The sequence below is a fragment of the Ranitomeya variabilis genome, chromosome 7 (genome assembly GCF_051348905.1).
Source record: "Ranitomeya variabilis isolate aRanVar5 chromosome 7, aRanVar5.hap1, whole genome shotgun sequence".
NCBI lineage: Eukaryota > Metazoa > Chordata > Amphibia > Anura > Dendrobatidae > Ranitomeya > Ranitomeya variabilis.
The window spans coordinates 60,932,938-60,952,512 of NC_135238.1; the positions used below are offsets into that span (position 1 = coordinate 60,932,938).

The 19,575-nt window shown below is 45.0% G+C and overlaps 1 protein-coding gene across 2 annotated transcripts in view; it reads left to right on the forward strand.

Moving 5' to 3' along the window:
• The first annotated feature begins 10,307 nt into the window (after nucleotides 1-10,307).
• The window catches only part of ZC3H7A (zinc finger CCCH-type containing 7A), a 77,853-nt gene continuing 68,585 nt past the window's right edge, over nucleotides 10,308-19,575 (forward strand). Inside the window, exons 1-2 of one of the 2 annotated variants that reach the window (XM_077275180.1) lie at nucleotides 10,308-10,380; nucleotides 13,175-13,279. In XM_077275180.1, the coding sequence (XP_077131295.1) occupies nucleotides 13,212-13,279 (68 nt within the window). In that variant the 5' untranslated portion in view covers nucleotides 10,308-10,380; nucleotides 13,175-13,211. Of the gene's footprint in view, nucleotides 10,681-13,174; nucleotides 13,280-19,575 lie in introns of both variants that reach the window. The other variant, XM_077275181.1, reaches the window with a different exon arrangement.

Genomic DNA, 19,575 nt, shown 5'->3' on the forward strand with positions numbered 1-19,575 from the left:
GCAAGAAAGACGTGCAAAAAACGCGATAACAACGCAGGCGGATTTCCTGCAGAAGGAGTCCGGTTTTGTTCAGGAAAATTCTGCAAACAATCCTGAACGTGGGCACATAGCCTAATTCTGTAGCATAGAAAGCTGTAAATGGTCCTGTAAACGATTAATAGCTGCTGAGTAAAAAAAATGGATTGTACACAGATTTTTTTTTTTTTTTAGCAAACCCTTAAACTGATTGTCATTACATGACTGCCATCATTTATAGTGATTCTGATTGGTCCCATATAAAGTTGAGTGCTGGAAGATAGGTCACTTAAGGCATACTTTGTCTTTCACAAATTCCAGACTGATTGACTCACTGGACCAGCCTAAAACTGGTTTTCAGACTCAATGGGAGAGCCATCTGGGCATACCCTGATGAGGGATCGATGGAGACATGTCCTCACCCTGACACACTGGGAGAGTGATCTGGGTCTTACCCTGATGAGGGATCGGTGGAGACGTGTCTTCACCCTGACACATTGGGAGAGTGATCTGGGTCTTACCCTGATGAGGGATCGGTGGAGACGTGTCTTCACCCTGACACATTGGGAGAGTGATCTGGGTCTTACCCTGATGAGGGATCGGTGGAGACATGTCTTCACCCTGACACATTGGGAGAGTGATCTGGGTCGTACCTTGATAAGGGATCGGTGGAGACGTGTCTTCACCCTGACACATTGGGAGAGTGATCTGGGTCTTACCCTGATAAGGAATCGGTGGAGACATGTCTTCACCCTGACACATTGGGAGAGTGATCTGAGTCGTACCTTGATAAGGGATCGGTGGAGACATGTCTTCACTCTGACACATTGGGAGAGTGATCTGGGTCTTACCCTGATGAGGGATCGGTGGAGACGTGTCTTCACCCTGACACATTGGGAGAGTGATCTGAGTCGTACCTTGATAAGGGATCGGTGGAGACATGTCTTCACTCTGACACATTGGGAGAGTGATCTGGGTCTTACCCTGATGAGGGATCGGTGGAGACGTGTCTTCACCCTGACACATTGGGAGAGTGATCTGGGTAATACCCTGACGTGGGATCGATAGAGACATGTCTTCACCCTAACACATAAATCATCAATCAACTCTCGATTCCATGAGACCGGCTATAAATTGTATTCTGGTGGTATCAAGGTCCAAGTCACCTACAGTCTTTATTCCCAAATACCAGTCCCATGTGTTGGAGATGCGAGGAGAAGGAGGGTGATCTATTTCATATTTTTTAGTCTTGCAAGCTTCTCTCCCATTTTTGGGAAAAAGTACAAGTAATGAAATCACAGCTTTTATCTCAGACCTGGATCCAGCTGTCGTCCTTCTCCATCACAGCGAAATCCCTTTACAAATCTACAAAAAAATCGATAGACACCTAAGGGTATGTGCACACGTATTTTGGAGCTCTGCGGATTTTTCCACAGTGGATTTGTGAAATCCGCAGGTAAAAGGCACTGTGTATTACCTGCGGATTTCCTGCGGAATTACTGCGGATTTATTGCGGAATTAGTGCGGATTCCACTGCGATTTTACACCTGCGGAATCCTATTGAGGAGCAGGTGTAAACCGCATCAGAATCCGCACAAAGAATTGACATGCTGCGGAATATAAACCGCTGTGTTTCCGCACGTTTTTTCCGCAGCATGGGCACTGCGGATTGTGTTTCTCATAGGTTTACATTGTACTGTAAACACATGGAAAACTGCTGCGGACCCGCTGCGGTTCTGCAGAAAAATCTGCAGCGTGTGAACATAGCCTTATTGTGTCTGCTAGAACATGCATTCCTCTTTCATGGAAAAAAAGATACCACTCCGACAATCTCCCTCTGGTCTTCCATAATAAATGAGGTTATGCTAATGGAGGAACTTAGTTTTACGATTAATAACTCCTATCACCGATTCTACAAATCCTGGTTTCATTGGCTGGAGTTTAGATCCTCTGCTGACTACCTCAATCTTATCGGGGAAACCTGAGCCTGAGCCGTACTCTTGGAGTTATCCATTGTACTCCCTTCCCTCTCTCCTCTGCTTCCTTCCCCGCTCTCTTTCTTTGTCTTTTGGTTTCTGCTCTCCTTTCTTCTTTTTCCTCTCTTCTTCCTTATTATTCTACATGATTATGTAATAACAGTTTGAGTCACTACATTGGTAATCTTTTACACCTTGTGACATTACCTTAGATTGAGTTCAACTTTCAGAGATTGTGATGATACTGTTTATTGTTATTTCCCTTTGACTATGATCCACCTGCCAAATCCGGCACGGTTAGTTCCTTATTATATTTGTATTTTAATTTTAAATTGAATAAAGATAAATTAATTACAAAAATGGTTAATAAAGACAATCCTGATGGTCAAGCATTACATAAGGTTCAAATAAAGCACTCCCAATCAGAGCTGCATTTATCTATAGGCACAGTAGATGAATGCTTGTAAGCACAGTTCGGGGAAGTGCACCCACTAAAGGAAAAATTTACATATGAACACTGTTGTGAACTATACTTTTTGGCTCCCTCTTGTGGTCACTGGTGATTTGGCACTTGGATTGTCTTTTACCAGGTTGGTGCTCACCTGCTTCGTTAGGCCTGGGGTGTTGCTATTTAAACTTCCTGGATTCTCAGTCCAGTGCCTGGCATCGTTGTAATCAGTTCACTTCTGTTTGCTCCTGTCTTCAGGTCCTGGTTCTTTGCAAGATAAGCTAAGTCCTGCTTTCGTACTCTTGATCATTTGCATTGTTCATATTTTTTGTCCAGCTTGTACAATATGTGATTCCTGTTATTGCTGGAAGCTCTAGGGGGGCTGATATTCTCCCCCCACACCGTCAGTCGGTTTGGGGGTTCTTGGATATTCAGCGTGGATATTTTGCAGGGTTTTTTGCTGACCATATAAGTCTTCTTACTATATTCTGCTATTAGTCAGTGGGCCTCTCTTTGCTAAATCTAGTTCATTCTTACGTTTGTCTTTTCTTCTTACCTCACCGTTATTATTTGTTGGGGGCTTGTATTACTTTGGGGTCTTTTCTCTGGAGGCAAGAGAGGTCTTATTTTCCCTGATAGGGGTAGTTAGTTCTCCGGCTGGCGCGAGACGTCTAGAATCAACGTAGGCACGTTCCCCGGCTGCTGTTAGTGTTTGCGCTAGGATCAGGTATATGGTCAGCCTAGTTACCACTTCCCTATGAGCTGGTATTTATGTTTTGCAGACTTTGCTGTAATCTTTGAGGTCCCCTGCCATTGGGATCATAACAGAACACAAAGAATTGATTTTATTCATATATTTATTTTATATATTTATACTAAAGCTCCATTGGATTACCAAAAAGCTTCTCACTCTTCTCCAAACACTAAGCCTTTATATGCCCCCTGAGACGACACAGCATTTAATCTTAATTATCGAGATATCTATTTTCAGTAAGACAGGAGGCATAGATTGTTATCTTTATGTTGACTCTTCTTGTAGGTTGTATTGATATTTGTAAATTGATGAATGGTTATTTACTTCTTATATCAGCTCCTACAGTTTATTGTACTGTTATCTTTGCAAAACAGGGATGCAGTCACTGAACAATGATGTTTGCTGATATGTTGATTAGACATTATACCAGGCCAGCCAGTTTGTTGACTTGAAAACATTGAAAGATAAACTATAAATAATCAAACAATGTGGGTTAACCTCATCACCCCTTCCCCTTGACCTGTGATTAGTGGCTTGAAAAAAAGTTGAACTATATGAGGGGGATATGCCTCTGTAACAAGACATCTAAAGGTCAAAAGAACCAGAGACTGTTTAAAAAACCGCAGTCAGGAACACTCTACAGGATAGCTGCCAGATTATGGTTCCATCAGGAGGGACACAGATTTGACATTCTATTGGATTCCAGCTTAAGGGACCACAGCCCCAGCTGAAAGAATACAGATCTTCTCCATTGACCATCACTGAACCCATGGATACGTTTTGGGAAGCCAGAATTTGGAGCCACTGGTCACATGAACCCCATGGATGCGTTAGGGAAAGCCAGGATTGAGGCCCACCGGTCACCTGGCTCTACGGAGATGTTCACAGAAGTGAGATTGTGACCCTCTAGTCACCTGGCTTTGTACCTCAATGGACTGTCAGCTTCCTATGCTTGTCGTTACCTCCTCTCTGTCACTGCCACAGTTGGGGGTAGTCGGCCCTGGAAGCTCTGAAGTCACAGCTACTCTTATCCCGGCGAGTCAGGGGAAGGGTGAGACTCTATAATTTTGCACCATTTGGAGTATTTTGCTGGGACTTTCTGTGTTATTTGTCCTGATTTGTGGATCAATAAAATATTGACAAGACAAAAATGAAAAATTGCCTAAGCATTAAAGAAGCACTCCCATCTTGTTAGGGCTGGCGGAATGCACCGAGTTAATTGAGAGATATTATTTGGTGCGTTCGCAGCCCGGGGTCCACCGTGCAGGAGAGGACCTGCTGCTGGCAATTGGCGGCCCTTTATGGCGGTAGAAGCGAACTCTGTTACTTCACAGAGACGCTGTGCCAGGTCTCACTCTGACCCTCGGTGGCTTTTGAGCCCGCACCTGAGGACTCCCTGAGTCAGCAGCTGAGACCTTGGCAACTAAGAAAAGTGGAACCCTGTTGACTTCACAGGAGTATCCAGCAACTGCCGAGCTGATGGCAGTGTGTGGCAACACAAACATACAATCTCCTCAGAGCCAGTATTCTAGAGGCTTATTTCAGCCGGGGCCCTACATCCACGCACACAATTTCCTCACCGGAGGTGCCGGCATTCTAGGGGCTTATTTCAGCCGAGTCCCTGAACACACATAAATGTGACCACACTGGCGCATGCACATAACTGAATCAATACTAGTGCATGGCCGTGCGGTCATGAGAGCCTTAAATATCTGCAGCAAGTACAGGACCTTCCTAGGAGGACCAATGAGAGGCTGCTACAGAGCCTGAGCACCTTCAGGACCTTCCTGGTGGACCAAGGGATTTAGCTGCAGTATCTGAACATGTGACCCTCGATCTCCACTGAGAGATCTTACTCTGGGCATGCTCAGAACGAGAAAAGCAGGACTTAGTCCCAGAAGCGTCTGCTCGCCACTGCCCAGCACTGGCTTCAATGGCAGAAGCTGGAAAAGCAGCAATAACCCTTTGTACAGAGTCAGACTGAGCAAGACGCTGGGACCGACGTCTCCGCTGAGCAGGCTCCACTGCGGCAGAATTGGAGACTGCAGCGGAGATGGCCCGAGATTCCTCCTATGCAGAGGCAGGAACTCGACCCCTAACACATCTATATATTTTTTTATTAAGTGTAACGTAGTGTGAGTGTATGAATACACATATATATGTATATGTTTTCATGATACTTACCCTTCTTATTCCTTTTTATGGTGTAAGTGATGAAATTATAAACTGTAGCTCTATCAAGTGAATAAAATATAAAGAACAGCACTGCCAGAATGGCTATAAACCAAAATAAAGTCAAGATACAATGTATAATACTATGTTAATGTTTGTTCCGGATATCTTCTTTATTTTAAAGTGGTATAACTGTATGGTAAGTATATGGATTTACTGACATAACGACTCTGGGGATTTCCTGCTTTCCATGTTTGCATATTATATTTGTCTTACCATTTCCTGGAGTGCCAGTTTTTCATGTCTGTGGTAGTGTAGATTCTGATCTTTAACTAGCTCCTTTAAGTAAACCTGCCTTTTTCCCGATTTTCCAAATAAAAAAATACCAGTCACTTGGATTAAATTGGCCAAATCGGCATATAATAAACATAAATAAATAACTTGGTGCAGCAAAACCTGGTGGCAACCTTACGGCATTAGCTCCAGCTGCAATCACAGGCTCGAGGGTACCTCTTTTGCCTGGAAAACTTTTCCACACCACCAACTTCCATGTACCCAACTTGAAGAATAACAAAAAACTCCACCAGGCCCTTCCAAATTCCAAACACAATTAGAGTTTACCATCTACTCGATGTATAACTCTCCCCATCACAATTTTGCTACCAACTCCAACAGCCATCTCCTCACCACAAGTGGAAATGACCCTGAAGAACACTACATCTCCTTACTGCCTTAAAATGATCCAACTTCCCAATTAACAGGGCGGGTGAGACCTTTTTCAGTGCTACCTCTGTGCAGAATGAAAACCCACCACCCCCTTCCTAAATAGATATAGGCCTGCTCTTTACTCAAAACCACCCCCCTTTTTACACCCTTTAAATCTTGTTACTCTAAACAACTTCCACCCATTCCATGCAATCTAATTAATTCCTGATTATCCCTACAAAGCTGAATCATGAGATACTATGCCCATGGTTCCACTGAGGCTTTGTTTTTCCTTTTATTGAATACCATTTTTATAGACAGACAGACATCCATTATACACATATTATAGCTATCTGGATATATAGCGAGCAAGGTTCTTGTGTGGCACCTTGGTAATAAGACACCTTTTAATAGGCCATGAGGTGAACCAGCTGATATTATTTTTCAATAAGTAGCAGGATTGCTTTATAATTACTGATAGATTTCAGCTTGTGTCATGATTTTCCATGGCTTTTTGCACCTCTCTTTCATGTGTTCAATACTTTTTCTCGTGCGTTACTTCTCATTATTACACATTCATGGACATCTGTGGTTTGATATCTTTGCCTGTGTGGATTGGATGCCTATTAACTCTGCAACAGATAAAAATGTTTTGCAAAACTAACAATCAATTGCATTTGAGCTCAGTCATAAAAAATTCAAAGAAGTGACTAATTAAGCATTAATGAATCCTGAAAAAAAAATGTATTTGTGCCAAAGTAGATAAATGCACTTTTATTTTATTCTCCTTCCTTTTCATTTTAAAAGGGTTTTCTTGTGAACCTAATTAATGTTAATATTAATTATATATTTTTCTAATAAAAAATGGCACCCTTGCTCAGATATATTGTTACCATTACCCACAGTTTCCAATAGAGGACGTGTCCTATCAATCAAGTTTTTGTCCTTTCTTTTACATTCTAAAAATTGGTATAACTTAATAAAATATCACACCATTGCTGCTTTATATAATTACAAGTATCCAGTTTTTCCGATGGAGGACGTGTTCTGTCAATCAAATTTTCTTCCTGTCCCTTCGTAGAATTTTGCGACACAACCAAACCATGACCCATTTTCTAGACAAGTGTCGGTCATGTTGCAAACATCTCTTTGGTAATCATCACATTTATCGATAAATGATTATTTTCAACAAAATTCTGCCACATTTAATTCCAGAATTTAAGGCACAAGAACAACACTAAATCCACGCCACTGTTTGCCCCATGCTGTATTTTTAACATCAGAGTGACGCAATGGAATGATGGGCTCCCCCTGCTGGCGTGTGTTAAATGCTGTTGTCAGAGAGTAACAGGTTAACAGCTGCGGGCAGGGCTCGGTTCCACCCACGGCTATTAAAGGCACATGATGGCTGATTAAATCAGTCATCATCTACCTGGAAAGATGAGGGCTCGGAGTGCAACCCTGCATCAATGGCAGGGACACGGCCTATGATGTAAATGTTTGTCATGTGTCTTGATGGGCTAAGGAGTGCACCACTTTTCTGCCTTCCAAAGTATCGAGCGTGTTCACAGAGCCAGTGACTCTAAGCGGTGATGGCACATGCGCACACAGTCAGTGAAGCTGGATACGTAGACCCAGATTCAGGGTGCATGTGCAGGGAGCCACTCGTCAGTGCGCATGCGCAGAGAGCCACTCGTCAGTGCGCATGCGCAGGGAGCCACTCGTCAGTGCGCATGCGCAGGGAGCCACTCGTCAGTGCGCATGCGCAGGGAGCCACTCGTCAGTGCGCATGCGCAGGGAGCCACTCGTCAGTGCGCATGCGCAGGGAGCCATTCGTCAGTGCGCATGCGCAGGGAGCCACTCGTCAGTGCGCATGCGCAGGGAGCCACTCGTCAGTGCGCATGCGCAGGGAGCCACTCGTCAGTGCCCATGCGCAGGGACACTCATCAGTGCACATGCGCAGGGAGACACTCATCAGTGTGCATGCGTAGGGAGACACTCGCCAATGTGCATGCCCAGGGAGCCACTCGTCAGTGCACATGCGCAGGGAGACACTCATCAGTGTGCATGCGCAGGGAGACACTCATCAGTGTGCATGCATAGGGAGCCACTCGTCAGTGCGCATGCGCAGGGAGCCACTCGTCAGTGTGCATGCGCAGGGAGCCACTTGTCAGTGTGTGCGCAGGGAGCCACTCGCCACTGTGCATACGCAGGGAGCCACTCGTCAGTGTGCATGCCCAGGGAGCCACTCGTCAGTGCACATGCGCAGGGAGACACTCATCAGTGTGCATGCGCAGGGAGACACTCATCAGTGTGCATGCATAGGGAGCCACTCGTCAGTGCGCATGCGCAGGGAGCCACTCGTCAGTGTGCATGCGCAGGGAGCCACTCGCCACTGTGCATACGCAGGGAGCCACTCGTCAGTGTGCATGCCCAGGGAGCCACTCGTCAGTGCACATGCGCAGGGAGACACTCATCAGTGTGCATGCGCAGGGAGACACTCATCAGTGTGCATGCATAGGGAGCCACTCGTCAGTGCGCATGCGCAGGGAGCCACTCGTCAGTGTGCATGCGCAGGGAGCCACTTGTCAGTGTGTGCGCAGGGAGCCACTCGCCACTGTGCATACGCAGGGAGCCACTCGTCAGTGTGCATGCGCAGGGAGCCACTTGTCAATATGCATGAGCAGGGAGCCACTCGTCAGTGTGCATGCGCAGGGAGACACTTTTAGAGCAGATTCCAGTGATGTCAGCGCACCGCATAGCATCAGACTGCGTGGGTGTCGACAATATGATGAGCCCATGACTGAAAGTAAATGAAGCTCCGCCCTTATGACTCAAAGAGAAGGTACCATATAACTATACAACGTGATTTTTGGAGATGATTATGGTGCAGTTTTGATTGAAAACAATGTGTTGGCGACGCACATTGCATCACTAACAACACATTGGGGACAGGTTAGTTCCTAAAAATACGTGACCGGTTCACTTTAACTCCTGAAACACCACTATCAATCTCTAATATCAGCATTTAAGTGGCATGGTCCTGGTGCCACGTCCATACTGGAATCCATCGGCCCCACACACAACATGACTGCATAGTGCAGATGGGTATCAATGACAGCCGGGGGTCTGTGAAAGGCAACTGCTTCTGGGGTCTTGGTACTCTCGTGAAGAACAGCGAGTGGGTGGGCTTCATAGAAGATCATGATTTTCACTATATACAGCAATACGGTACAAGCAATCAGACGACTGCAGATTCTCCTGTGGGGATTAAAAAAATACATTGGAAAGTAAAAAAATAAATAAAATAAAGTAATGTAAAAAAAAATAGTTTGAATAAAACCATTTCCCGGTAAAAAAAAATAATCAGATTTGGAATTGCTGTGTCAGTAAATGGCCAATTGTACAGAAAGTATAAAATTATTTAACCCATACGGTAAATGTAAAAAACCCCCCCAAAAAATAACGACAAAAGATCCAATAATGAGGACGTATAAAGTTATGGAACATAAAATGGCGACACATAGAATTTTTTTTTTTACGCTACTAACAAAAACCTGTCGTTAACCCCATAATCACACCGACCTGAAGAATCCAGTCAATTGTTTTTGTTACTACACAATGTTAAAATAACACCCTAAATAAATCCTTGCAATTACGTTTTTTTTTTTTCACGCTTTCACCGCACTTTGAATTCTCCCAATTCTTGGTACATTATACGGCGGTGGCAGACCGAACGGCGTGAAACCGTCACTTATATTGCAGAAATACAAGTCCGTGAAATGTAAAAATGTGATGGCTTCTGGGAGGAGCGGGGAAAAAAAGTCAAAAATCCAAAAAGGTTCAATTTGACGGCGTCCTTATGGTGGGCGACATCCCAGACCAGGGATGAGCAGGTGGTGGTCACACTACAGGGGGTACGCCGGACCCTACAAGCAGGGGCGTCATATCATTGGGGCAACCAGGGGCCCTAGAGGAAAGGGGGGACCATTTCTACCTAAAAAGCTTGTGAAATTTTGCATTTTAGGAGCCATATACTGTTCTTGGACAGGGGTCTGTGTCCACCAGTGCCCACACACTCATAGGAGGAGCCCCGAGCAGTATGCCCCGCCATTGTCCTCATGTTTCTCCCCATGTTGGCCGTTTCTATGCCAGGCAGGACCTCAGTACGATGCCATGCTGGCACCCGTGATGCCAGAGCTTGCTCCTCTGCTCTTCGGTCCATCTGCCAGTAGGTGGCGCTGTGACTGTCGGCGGCTCCGGCTTCCTCGTTATCCACCCTGAAGAATCGGCGCCTTCACCTCCGCCAGGTAAAGGAGCGGGCTGCGGGGGTCGCCGCCACTGTGCGGGTGCATGGGGGGCTGTGCTGTGCTGCTGGGTCTGGGCTGTGTGTTGTTATTGGGGTCTCTGTGCTGAGAGCAGCTGGACGGAGATAACTCCCTGACATTGACACTGAGCAGTCTGGTGGTCCTGATGGTGCCCACCACTAATGGAATGAAGAGGCTGGGAAGTTCATGTCTGTGGCACCATAACTCCCAGCATGCTCCTGCTGTGCTGCAGGGGGCTTGTTGTGTCTGGCAGCAGCCTGCAGTGGGGAATGGAGGTGACAGGTAAGAAGGGCTCGGCCATGTTCCTCCATATCCTGGTTCCTGCACTTCTCAGGGGGCGGACAGACCCCCACACAGGGGGGCGTACTGACCCTCACACAGGGGGGCGGACTGACCCCCACACAGGGGGGCGGACTGACCCCCACACTGGGGGGCGGACTGACCCCCACACTGGGGGGCGGACTGACCCCCACACTGGGGGGCGGACTGACCCCCACACAGGGGGGTGGACTGACCCCCACACCTGCAGGTGTGGGCTGCAGGTTCCCAGAGGCGGCACCACTACCTGCCGGCACCACCTACCCCCTCGTGTGCCCACACCAGGAATCTCAGCACACCTTTATGCGTTTTCTTCTCTGCCAGAAAGGCCCTGTTCACACCGGTGTCTGAGCTGCACTTAACCCCTTATGGGGTACTGGAATACATGGAAATAAATTCCAAAATATTGTAATAAACACAATTTTGGATTCTGCAGGACTGTACAATTAAAACCACGTCAAGCTTTCATAGACTTTTTTTTTTTTTTTTAACTATTTTAGGGTAGGTGCACATGACCTCTTTTTGGAGGCGTAAAAAAAAAAAAACCCCCAACGAAAAAATTTGCGGCAATGTGAAATCGACAAGTCTTAAGTCACTTCTTTTAACTGCTTCAGGGTTCGGAAATCATGAAATGGTTAAAAGAAATGGCATGCTGATTGTTTCCACTCTCTATACTGAGGGTACAGAGCGAAAGATGGCGGCGGCTCTGCCAGCCCAAGAATGACCACCGGTGTTTGCCTGTAGGGGCTTCACCTGGGGAAAAGTCCGGGAGATCCCTGTCCATTTATTATTTTGGAGGGTCTGCTAAAAAAAAAAATCACTCCGAAAACACCTTAAAGACCTTTCTTATGAAAAGGAACCTGTCATGTAAAATAACGTTAGTGACCTACACATATGGGGTCAGTGCAGACATCTACTAGGAGATTTTAGAGCACTTCATGCTTCCCTCTGCCGACAAACTTTATGGAAACGGAAATTCCATTCTCCAGCAGGACTTGGCACCTGTCCACACTGCCAAAAGTACCAAAAAAACAACGTTATAACTGTGCTTGATTGGCCAACAAACTCGCCTGACTTTAACCCTATAGAGAATCTATGGGGTGTTGTCAAGAGGAAGATGAGACACCAGACCCAACAATGCAGACGAGCTGAAGGCTGCTATCAAAGCAACCTGGGCTTCCATAACACCTCAGCAGTCCCACCTGCTGATCGCCTCCATGCCACGCCGCATTGATGCAGTAATTGATGCAAAAGGAGCCCGACCAAGTACTGAGTGCATCTACTGAACATAAATTTCATTTTAAAATCATTTTTCAAGGCGGTGTGGTAACATATTCCAATTTACTGAGATAATGACTTTTGGTTTGTCATTGGCTGTAAGCCATAATCATCAACATTAACAGAAAGAAACACTTGAAATAGATCACTGTGTAATGACTCTATATAATATAACAGTTTCACTTTTTGTATTGAAGAACTGAAATAAATTAACTATTTGATGATACTTTTGCAAGAAGCACCTGTATGTAAAGAAAAATAAACAATATATTAGATCTATGAGTAAAGTGATTGACATAGACCCCGATTCATCATTTGAGTCTTTATTTTTTGTCTTGTGATATTAGCGCCAAATTAATCAGAATTATGCAAACAATTCACGAGTTTTGCACAGTCACAAAATGGCTTTTTTTTTTCCCTGCCTGGAACTGGTTTTGATGACATTGCACCAAAAAAATGCTGGTGTAATAAAAATAGGGAGGGGGAGGACTCGAGTGAAGTTGCGTAAAATTTTGTGACTTTTTAAAAAGCTGCAATTGATGAATCAATTTTAAAACCTCTGTATTTGCTAGAGTCCAACCACAAAGAGGAAAAACAGACCAGCACATATAACATAGAGTTTAAAAAGGTGCAAATAGAATAAAAGTAATACATTGGGTGCAAACAAAAAAAAGGTGCAAAATACACAAAAGTAGACAAAAAACAGGCTCAAAGTCAATGTTTCGCAGTATGCTTCTTCAAGAGCATATAACAGAGCAAAGGTAAAAAGAGACATAATATATATATATATATATATATATATATATATATATATAATATACACATGTATTTTGCTTTGGTAAGTTGATAACTGTCTGAAACATTACATCTGTCTCAAGCACGTTGTCAGATATCTTTGTGATATGTTACTTATTTATGGAATCTCTGCTTCATATCGGTTTTAATATTCAGATAATTGGCAAGATTATCAGACTCCTTGTTCACTTATTTGTCACCAGTGCTAAGCAGGTGCTCGAATTCCTTCTTTTTCCTTTCGTCCCCTTTTTGGTGCCCTTTAGGATAGAATTCACAATTTTTGTTTCGTAAATCTCCCGTTTTATGGCAAAAATTTTTAAAAAATAAAACACTTGTTGTTTGTTGAAAATTTCTGATACTAATAAATGATTTTTTTATTTTATAGATTTTTAACCATTTAGGAATCTGATGAGGAGAACATCATGTCCTACGTGTCAAACGACCGTCTCGGCCGGCAGGAAGATATAAAGAGCGGGCTGGAATTTATTCAGTAAGACTTACAGTATTCACACTACTGTAACTGCTGAAATGAGTAGAATTCTGCTGCACCTACATTAAGGGAATTTTCCCGCTTTATACATTTACCGCACATCCCCAGGGTAGATGTGGCGGTCTTACACTCGCCTGTAACGGTCGTAGATTTTAATGCAGAGAGGTGTGCGCGTTTGCTGCCAACTTTCTTTGAAGACTCTTCCTTTTGTTGGCAGCTGCATTTCTTTTCGGAGATCCTCTATTTCCAATAGAAGAGAGGGTCTCAAATTGTAAGACCCTGTTAAAAGGAATATGTCACAAGTTTTTTTTCCACCTAATGTGAGAGCAGTGTAATGTAGACACAGATAACCTGATTCCAGTAATGTATCACTTACTGGGCTGCTTGCTGTAGTTTTGAGAAAATTACCCTTTTATCAGTAGGAGATTGCCACTAGTAATCCTGCTGCCATGTAGTCCTCCATATTGATGAGCTCTGTATAACCCCTTCCCCACCAGTGATTGACAGTTTTTTGCCTATGCACAGTGTACACAGAAAGCTGGCAAACACTATTGTGGGCGGTTTTATACACGGCTCATTATTCAGAGAACTGGGAGATCTGCAGAAAAGAAAATAATGATTTGTATCAAAATGACAACAAGCAGCCCACTAAGTGATACATCACTGGAATCAGGATCTGTGCACCTATGTTAAGCTGCAGTGAAATGAGATAGCAAGAACCTGGTGACAGATTCTCTTTACTATCCTTTGCAATTACGATGTACATAGAATGTATGCCTACGTACCATAGTCTTATGTCAGATTACTCCAGTTTTCTCTTCCTATGGACTCATTCACCCCTTAGTTATTATCGTTCTTTTAATAGACATACAGTGCCTTGCGAAAGTATTCGGCTCCCTGGAACTTTTCAACCTTTTTCCACATATCATGCTTCAAACATACCAAATGTAAATTTTTGGTGAAGAATCAACAACAAGTGGGACACAATTGTGAAGTTGAACGAAATTTATTGGTTATTTTAAATTTTTGTGGAAAATAAAAAACTGAAAAGTGGGGCATGCAATATTATTTGTCCTCTTTAACTTAATACTTTGTTGCGCCACCTTTTGCTGCGATTACAAGTCGCTTGGGGTATGTCTCTATCAGTTTTGTACATCGAGAGACTGAAATTCTTGCCCATTCTTCCTTGGCAAACAGCTCGAGCTCAGTGAGGTTTGATGGAGATCGTTTGTGAACAGCAGTTTTCAGCTCTTTCCACAGATTCTCGATTGGATTGAGGTCTGGACTTTGACTTGGCCATTCTAACACCTGGATATGTTTATTTGTGAACCATTCCATTGTAGATTTTGCTTTATGTTTGGGATCATTGTCTTGTTGGAAGACAAATCTCCATCCCAGTCTCAGGTCTTTTGCAGACTCCAACAGGTTTCCTTCAAGAATGGTCCTGTATTTGGCTCCATCCATCTTCTCATCAACTTTAACCATCTTCCCTGTCCCTGCTGAAGAAAAGCAGGCCCAAACCATGATGCTGCCACCACCATGTTTGACAGTGAGGATGGTGTCTTCAGGGTGATGAGCTATGTTGCCTTTACGCTAAACATATCGTTTGGCATTGTTGCCAAAAAGTTCGATTTTGGTTTCATCTGACCAGAGCACCTTCTTCCACATGTTTGGTGTGTCTCCCAGGTGGCTTGTTGCAAACTTTAAACGACTCATTTTATGGATATCTTTGATAAATGGCTTTCTTCTTGCCACTCTTCCATAAAGGCAAGATTTGTGCAGTGTATGACTGATTGTTGTCCTATGGACAGACTGTACCACCTCAGCTGTAGATCTCTGCAGTTCATCCAGAGTGATCATGGGCCTCTTGGCTGCATCTCTGATCGGTCTTCTCCTTGTTTGAGATGACAGTTTAGAGGGATGGCCGGGTCTTGGTATAGTTGCAGTGGTATGATACTCCTTCCATTTAAATAATAAATAATAATAATAATCTTTATTTATATAGCGCCAACATATTCCGCAGCACTTTACAATTAAGCGGGGACATATACAGACAAATTCAATACAAGTTAAGACAATTTAAACTGACATTAGGAGTGAGGTCCCTGCTCGCGAGCTTACAATCTACAAGGAAATGGGGGGACACAATAGGTGAAAAGTGCTTGTTATTTCAGGTCTGGCAATTATAATAAATAGGGATTTCCATATAAAGCTGCATGATCCGGTCATCAGCCCGTGTGTTTAAGTGCAATAGTCAAGTATCAAGTGCAGTTATGTGCATGGAGGGTGTGGAGACAGATGAATAGTAGGGTGCAGATTTAGAATAATATTTGGAAGGAGGGAACAGGGCAAAGTTAGTTTACTGAGTAGTTGATGTGGTAGGCTTGTTTGAAGAGATGGATTTTTAGAGCGCGCTTGAATAGGTCGGGGCTAGGTATCAGTCTGATCGTCTGGGGAAGTGCATTCCAGAGAGCTGGCGCAGCACGAGAGAAGTCTTGTAGACGGAGGTGTGAGGTTTGGATTACGGGGGATGTTAGCCTTAGGTCGTTTGTAGAACGGAGGGCACGTGTAGGGCGATAGACAGAGATGAGAGAGGAGATATAAGGCGGTGCAGAACTGTGGAGGGCTTTGTGGGTGAGAGAGATGAGTTTATACTGGACCCTGTAGCGAATGGGTAGCCAGTGTAATGACTGGCACAAGATGGAGGCATCGGTGAAGCGGTTGGACAGAAATATGACCCTGGCTGCCGCATTCAAGATGGATTGGAGAGGAGAAAGTTTGGTAAGAGGGAGACCGATCAGAAGAGAGTTGCAGTAGTCCAGACGAGAATGAATAAGAGCGACAGTAAGAGTCTTAGCAGTTTCAAAGGTGAGAAAATGTCAGATTCTGGAGATGTTTTTAAGATGCAGGTGACAAGAGCGAGTGAGTGATCGGATATAGGGAGTAAAGGAAAGTTCGGTGTCGAATATGACCCCAAGACAGCGGGCATGCTGCTTGGGACTTATGGTTGAACCCTCCAGGGTAATTTCGATGTTGGGTAGAGAGAGGTTAGTAGAAGGGAGAAACACAAGAAGTTCCGTTTTGGAGAGATTTAGTTTCAGATAGAGGGAGGACATGATGTTAGAGACAGCAGACAGACAATCCTTGGTATTTTGAATTAGGGTAGGGGTGATGTCAGGGGAAGAAGTGTATAATTGGGTGTCATCAGCATAGAGATGATACTGGAACCCAAATCTGCTGATTGTTTGTCCAATAGGGGCCGTGTATAGAGAGAGGAGGGGGCCTAGGACTGAGCCCTGCGGAACCCCGATAGTAAGGGGACGAGGAGAGGAAGAGGAGCCGGCGAAAGATACAGTGAAGGAGCAGTCAGAGAGGTAGGAGGAGAACCAGGAGAGGGCTGTGTCCTTGAGGCCTATGGAGCGGAGCATAGTGAGAAGGAGCTGGTGATCCACAGTGTCAAATGCGGCAGAGAGATCCAGGAGAATCAGCAGAGAGCAATGACCTTTGGATTTAGCTGTTAGTAGGTCATTAGAGACTTTAGTGAGGGCAGTTTCAGTGGAGTGTAAAGAGCGGAAACCAGATTGTAAGGGGTCGAGAAGAGAGTTTTCCGAGAGATAGCGGATTAGACGGGAGTGGACCAAGCGTTCCAGGAGTTTAGAGATGAAGGAAAGGTTAGAAACAGGTCTGTAGTTAGCAGTGCAGTTCTGGTCCAGGGATGGCTTTTTAAGTAAAGGGGTTATGATGGCATGTTTAAATGAGGAGGGAAAGATACCTGAAGAAAGAGAGAGGTTAAATATTTTAGTCAGGTGAGTGGTGACCACTGGTGAGAGAGACTGCAGGAGAGGTGAAGGAATGGGGTCACTGTTGCAGGTTGTAGGCCGAGCAGAAGCGAGGAGCTTGGAAACTTCTTCTTCTGAGGCAGGCTCAAAGATGTCTAGTGAGCTTGAGGTGCGGCAGGGAAGGGGATCCAGGCACTGAGGAGATTGCGCTGAGATATCCTGATGGATGTGGTTGATTTTTTTCTAGGACGTAAGTGACCAGATCCTCACCACTGAGATTGGTGATGGGGGCCTGTACTTTAGGTTTCAGGAGGGAGTTTAAGGTTTCAAAAAGTTGTTTTGGGTTGTTGGATAGTGAGGTGATGAGGGTGGTGAAGTAGGATTGTTTGGCCACATAAAGGGCAGAGTTATAGGTTTTGAGCATGAACTTATAGTGGATGAAGTCTTCTGCTAAGAGATACTTTCTCCACTGCCGCTCTGCACACCTTGAACAACGCTGAAGAAAGCGTGTTTGCATTGTGTGCCAGGGCTGCCGTTGTCTGTGTCGGGTCTTTCTGCGTGTAGAAGGTGCTGCTTCATCTAGGGCATTCTTCAGTGTATTATTGAAGTGTGACAATGCTAAGTCTGGACAGGAGATGGGGGCTAAAGATGTGTGGAGATTGTCCATAAGCTTCTGGGTATTAATGGAACGTGTATTCCGATAAGTGTGGTAAGTGGGGGTGTCCCGAGTGAGGAGACAATTCTTGACAGAGAAGGAAAGAAGGTTGTGGTCCGAAAGCGGGAGAGGGGAGTTAGTAAAGTCATGCAGCGATCCGGGACGGGAGAAAACCAGGTCCAGAGTATTCCCGTCCTCATGCGTAGGAGAATTAGTAAACTGTGAGAGGCCGAATGAAGAAGTTAGAGAAAGAAGATGAGAGGCAGATTGGGAGAGGGGATCATTGATGGGGATGTTAAAGTCTCCCATGATGAGGGTGGGGATGTCACAAGATAGAAAGTGAGTAAGCCAGGTGGCAAAGTGGTCTAGAAACAGGCGGGAGGAGCCTGGAGGGCGGTAAACAACCGCCACCCGCAAGGAGAAGGGCTTAAAGAGTCTGACGGTGTGGACTTCAAAGGAAGGAAATGTAAGTGAGGGAACCGGGGGGATGACCTGGAAAGCACATTGTGCTGAAAGGAGCAAACCAACACCCCCACCCTGTCTGTTTTCAGGTCTGGTGGTATGTGAAAATTTCAGGCCACCAAACGAGAGAGCAGCAGCAGCGGTGGTGTCTGAATGCTGGATCCAGGTTTCTGTAATAGCCAGAAGGTTAAGGGAATTAGAGAGGAAAAGATCGTGAATGTAAGTTAGTTTGTTACACACAGACCGTGCATTCCAGAGTGCACATTGGAAAGCCATAGGAGAAGGCATGCACTGAATGTTAATGAGATTAGCAGGGTTTCTATATGCAGCTGGAGGAGAGTAATGTATGCTGGTGGAGGGGGGGCCAGGGTTCGGGGAGATGTCACCTGCAACTAGTAGAAGGAGAAAAAACAGAAAGAGCAGGTGGTGGGATGATTTGTATGAACGTTTTGAGTGCTGCATGGCGGTAGTGGCTGGTTTGGAGTGGGTAAGAAATGTCAGTAGAGCCTCAGAGTTATACATGGGAGAGGGGAGAAGGGAGGGGTGGATATAGAGAGAGTGCCCATAATGTGTTAAAGGGCGGGCGAGTTGTGAGTAGGCAGAACTAAAAACAAATAAACAGATTGATATGATCAATGCATAATGTATTATGACTGACCAAGACTGATTTTGTTAAACTTATGCACCTTACCTGTCTCCTGCCCAACTGCCATTGTATAACTGTCATGCACTTTATACTGTTGCACTTAATATCTGTTGCACACGCGAACCCGCACGCGTCCTATCCCAGCCAGACTAATTATACATGAAATGAAGTGACTGCTAGCATCAGAAACCAAATGGCCACAATCAGCAATTAACCAATTAGCATAAGGCCAGAGCAGGCATTAAGGCCCCGTCTCACATAGCGATTTACCAACGATCACGACCAGCGATACGACCTGGCCGTGATCGTTGGTAAGTCGTTGTGTGGTCGCTGGGGAGCTGTCACACAGACAGCTCTCTCCAGCGACCAACGATCAGGGGAACGACTTCGGCATCGTTGAAACTGTCTTCAACGATGCCGAAGTCCCGCTGCAGCACCCGGGTAACCAGGGTAAACATCGGGTTACTAAGTGCAGGGCCGCGCTTAGTAACCCGATGTTTACCCTGGTTACCAAAAAAAACAAACAGTACATACTCACCATCTGATGTCCGTCAGGTCCCTTGCCGTCTGCTTCCTGCTCTGACTGAGTGCCGCCGTACAGTGAGAGCAGAGCGCAGCGGTGACGTCACTGCTGTGCTGTGCTCTCACTGTACGGCCGGATCTCAGTCAGAGCAGGAAGCAGATGGCAAGGGACCTGACGGACATCAGATGGTGAGTATGTACTGTTTGTTTTTTTTTGGTAACCAGGGTAAAC